The 4,286-nt window shown below is 41.1% G+C and overlaps 1 protein-coding gene across 1 annotated transcript; it reads right to left on the bottom strand.

The window, feature by feature from the left end:
* Positions 1–347: 347 nt before the first annotated feature.
* LOC117181041 (secreted RxLR effector protein 161-like) lies at positions 348–953 on the bottom strand. The gene has a single exon (XM_033373611.1). It carries the CDS (start codon positions 951–953, stop codon positions 348–350), a length of 606 nt encoding a protein of 201 aa, XP_033229502.1.
* Positions 954–4,286: the final 3,333 nt, after the last annotated feature.

Genomic DNA, 4,286 nt, shown 5'->3' with positions numbered 1-4,286 from the left:
ATGAGGTACACAAAAATGAGTCAATATCAGAACAATGCAGTTACTTGGCAGAAGGCACACGTTCTACTGACTATGCTAAAGCCGGATGCAGCAGGCTAAGGATTGAAAAGCTACAGAAAAACAGATGCTGTGAAAAAACGTTGAGTGGGAGGACAGGTCTAACCGACAGATTTTCTTAGAGACAGAACAGACCACGCATACATTAAAAATACACATACTCAACTCTCCCACTTATTTTGAATATTACATAACACCTAATTTTTCTCTCAAATAGCAAAACTGTTTTTTCGGTAATGGTTTAGTTAAAATATCTGCTAATTGTTCTTTGGACTTTACATACTCAATTTCTAACTCGCGACATCGATGTGCTTTGATCCCTTGTGATCATCTGAATTATCTGAAATGTTGATAGCCGCTTGATTGTCTACTAAAACCGGAATCAAATCGCAATTTACATTTAATTCATTAGGCATACGACGTAACCACACGGCCTCTTTTACTCCATGAAATAAAGCAATATATTCAGATTCGACGGTTGAAACAGCAACCACATTCTGTCGTCGACTTGTCCATGATATCGGCCCCCCGTTGAGTAAGAACACAAAACAGCTTCTGGACCTCCGAGTATCTTTACAACCTGCAAAATCCGCGTCAGTGTATCCCTTAATATCTAAAGTACTCCCACTGTTTCCATATATAATGCCATAATTAAGCGTGCCATTCAAATAAAGCATGATTTTCTTAACTGCAAGCCAATGCGTTTGATTATAACAATTTAAAAATTGACTCGCGCAATTTACGGCAAATTCTATATCAGGGCGAGATATACGAGCAGCAAACAACAACGAGCCTATTGCTTCTCGATGGGGAATTTTAACATCATACTCACTCTCACTCTTGCTTAAACAGACACCTGGTTCTGCGGGAACACTTGTCAAGTTTGCATCTTGCATGTTAAAATTTTTCCAATACTTTTCTTATGTATCCGGCTTGACAAATTTTCAATCGCTGCTTTTCGCGATCGCGTCTTATCTCGAACCCGACAAATTCATCCGCAGGACCAGATGTAATTTTAAACGTATCCCTCAAGTACATAAGCACACTCTCAATTGCATTCTTACTTTCAGACATGATCAGACCATCGTCGACATACAACGCTAAATATACGGTATAATTGTCAACAATGCCTACAAACACGCACTTGTCACTCAGAATATTTTTAAAAGCAAACTGTTCTAGAAACTTCACAAACTTCTCGTTCCAACATCTCGGTGACTGCTTCAGTCCGTAGAGGCTCTTGAACAGCCTGAGTACAGCATCTGGTCGATTTTTGTCTACATAGCCTGGGGGCTACAACTGGTAAATCTCTTCATGAAGTTCTCCGTACAAAAATGCAGTTTTGACATCAAATTTCGCTATCTCATAATCCTTTTTAGCAGCAATTTCAAGCAGAATTGGAATTGACTCATATCGCACGACAGGTGCAAACGTCCCAAAATAGTCTACTCCTTCTCGTTGCGAAAATCCTCTAGCTACAAGTCTAGCACGGTATCCCTCGAAATCGCCCGCTGCATTCGTTTTTACTATAAAAACCCATTTGCATCCAATGGCCTTCTTACCTGGTGGCAAATCACATAAGCTCCACGAGCCGTTTTCCTCCAAGGCTTGCATCTCTTCTTCCATAGCTTTCTTCCATTCGCTGGCATTTTCGCTGGACGTTGCTTGATCGTAAGTAGTCGGTGCGACGTTAACATGGAATGACAACGGGACACTGTACCGGATGGGCGGTCGCACTGTTCTCCGGTCGCGCAGCTGTCGTCCTTGGGCTTCATTTTCTTCAACGATGTGATCGGCCGGGTTCTCCTCTGCTGCTCGGTCATTTATCCCGTTTGCTGGCTCTCTCTGTAGGTCATTTTCCGGCAGGGGTCCTATCGGCTGAGGGGCTTCACCATCTGCATTGACCTGCTGCTCATCTCGTGGCTCCATATTTACTGGTCTGTCTTTTTCATTGAATAAAAAGTTAAAGGGCGAGTAGCTATTAGACTTTTCTTTCACCTTTGCTGCTAAATTCACGCTTTCGTCAAAAGTTACTTCACTGTTAATGAAAATTTTCTTATTTTCATCGTCCCAGAGTCTGGAATTTGTAGACTCTCCGTCGTATCCTACCATAATCTATTCTCTACATTTTTTATCGAATTTTCCTCGATTTTCTTTTGGCACAGTCAGGTAAGCACGTGCTTCAAAAACTTTCAAATGTTTGATTGTAGGTCTTCGATTAAACATCTTCTCAAATGGAGTCAAGCACTCGTTTGGTTGTAAAGCAGTCCGATTCAAAATATTGCATGCGGTATTTATTGCTTCAGCCCAAAGCTTTTGATCAACACTTCTAGCATGTAGCATCGAGCGTGCGCACTCTACTAGTGTGCGAATCTCTCTTTCGGCGCGTCCATTTTGCTCGTGCACATAGGGGGCTGAGTATTCATGGATAATACCTTTCTCTTTCAGAAAATTATTTAGTAGTTTGCAGGTATATTCAGTTCCATTATCAGAGCGTAGCACTTTTATTTTTGTTCCCAGCTGTGTAGAAATCAATGCTTCGAATTCTTCAAATTTCTCTGGAACTTCAGATTTTTTACGAAGGAAGAACACTTTCCTGAAAGCAGTGGCTTCCTCCTTGAACAGCAAAAAATATCGAGAGCCACTCGGTGACGTGACATTTATCGGACCGCATACGTCTGAGTGTATTTTCTCACCACAACCATAAATAGTCGCCTTTTCAGCACTCGGATTGTGATTTACGAGTATCCTTTCCCGCAGCGCACCCTTCACAGAAAAAATCCTGTTTTTCGTCAAGTTTCATTTCTCCGAGGCCCAATCGTTCGCACGTGCGCTTAACTGCACTCATATTCAAATGTCCCATGCGTTCATGCCAGAGTTTAAAATTTCGCTGCGGGCCGAATAGCTGAGCAACGTTACAATCATGAGGTCCAAGACTTTCCGGCTTGACTTTGAACAGCATTCGGAAAAGCATCCCGTGCGGTACTCCAAGGGCAGAGAGCTTGCCTCCAAGGTCTCGAATTTCACATCTGTCCTCAAAGGCATGACATGAAAAGCCGCGTCTGTTCACTGTCCCTACAGAGAATAAGCTACGACGCAATTCCGGTACGTACAAAACATCTCTCATCTCTCGTTTTTGAATTACATGCAGAAAAGTATTCCTTTTTGAAGGTCATGTGCATGCTAGCACCTGTGTCGGCAATCCACACGTCACGATCACTGTCACTGGTGCACAAGTACGTGTCAACAATGTCACAGATAAACACTGTTGCTGTCTTTTCCGCGGGCTTTTCATCATTGTTACATTTTTCAATGTCACCTTTTTTATCATTTGATTTTTGCAGACACTCGCGCCACTAATGTCCCTTTTGCTTGCAAATTCCACATCTTGTGTGTTTCTTAAGTTCTTCAATATTTTTCTTGTTATTTTTCTTTGAAGAATTTTTCAACGTAGTTTTCTGCAAATGTAATGCAAGTGACGTTACTTCGTCGTCCCAAATACGCTTATCTCCTTTTATAAGTCGAGCAATTAACTTATCTTTAGTTTTCTCTGCTGCTGGAGTACATTCCCATGCCATGCGGAACAAAGAGAATTTTTTAGGCAATCCTTTCAGCAGCTTCGATGTTGATGCTGCATCTGTCGGTTCTTCATCTGCATTTTTCAACTTCTTACAGATGCTCTCAAATTTTTCCACTTGAACCGCTATAATCTCAGTCTCTTCGAAACGGAAAGAGTAAAATTGCTCCCATGCACTTTCTTTTGCATCCACACTCGTATCACCGTACAAATCTCCAATCTTTTTCCACATTTCCTCGGGAGTCGAGCAATTAATTAAGTTGCCGTGCAAAGCTCTATCAACTGAGCAGAGAAGAATCATAGAAGCTTGCGATTTCTTCTCCCAGTCTTTTAACTCAGCAGTTTTTTAAGCATCAAGCTTCTTTTCAGTACCACTCACAAAACCATATAAATCTTTTGCTTTCAAAGCAATCACAACACCAAATTTCCACATGGCGTAATTTTTGCCGTCAAGTTTTGTAAGATCCATTACTTCTTTTTCAGTCATCGTGTCTTGATTGCAATCAAGAGTTCAGTTCAATAAAAAAAAACTATCAGTCTTGCACTTCACTTATACGTTTGCACTTCACTTATACACAGCTGTTTTGCAACTATTCATTAATTACTAATTGCATAATTACTGGGCCCATAACCTATTGATTTTCTTATTGTC

Source organism: Belonocnema kinseyi, chromosome 1 (genome assembly GCF_010883055.1).
Source record: "Belonocnema kinseyi isolate 2016_QV_RU_SX_M_011 chromosome 1, B_treatae_v1, whole genome shotgun sequence".
NCBI classification, from domain to species: Eukaryota; Metazoa; Arthropoda; class Insecta; order Hymenoptera; family Cynipidae; genus Belonocnema; species Belonocnema kinseyi.
Note: the sequence above shows the minus strand (reverse complement) of the source record. Positions and strands in the feature narration are given on the sequence as shown.

Bases quoted from the DNA above. Each gene is read 5' to 3' on its own strand.
- LOC117181041 (XM_033373611.1), bottom strand. From the start codon at position 953: ATGCAAGATGCAAACTTGACAAGTGTTCCCGCAGAACCAGGTGTCTGT.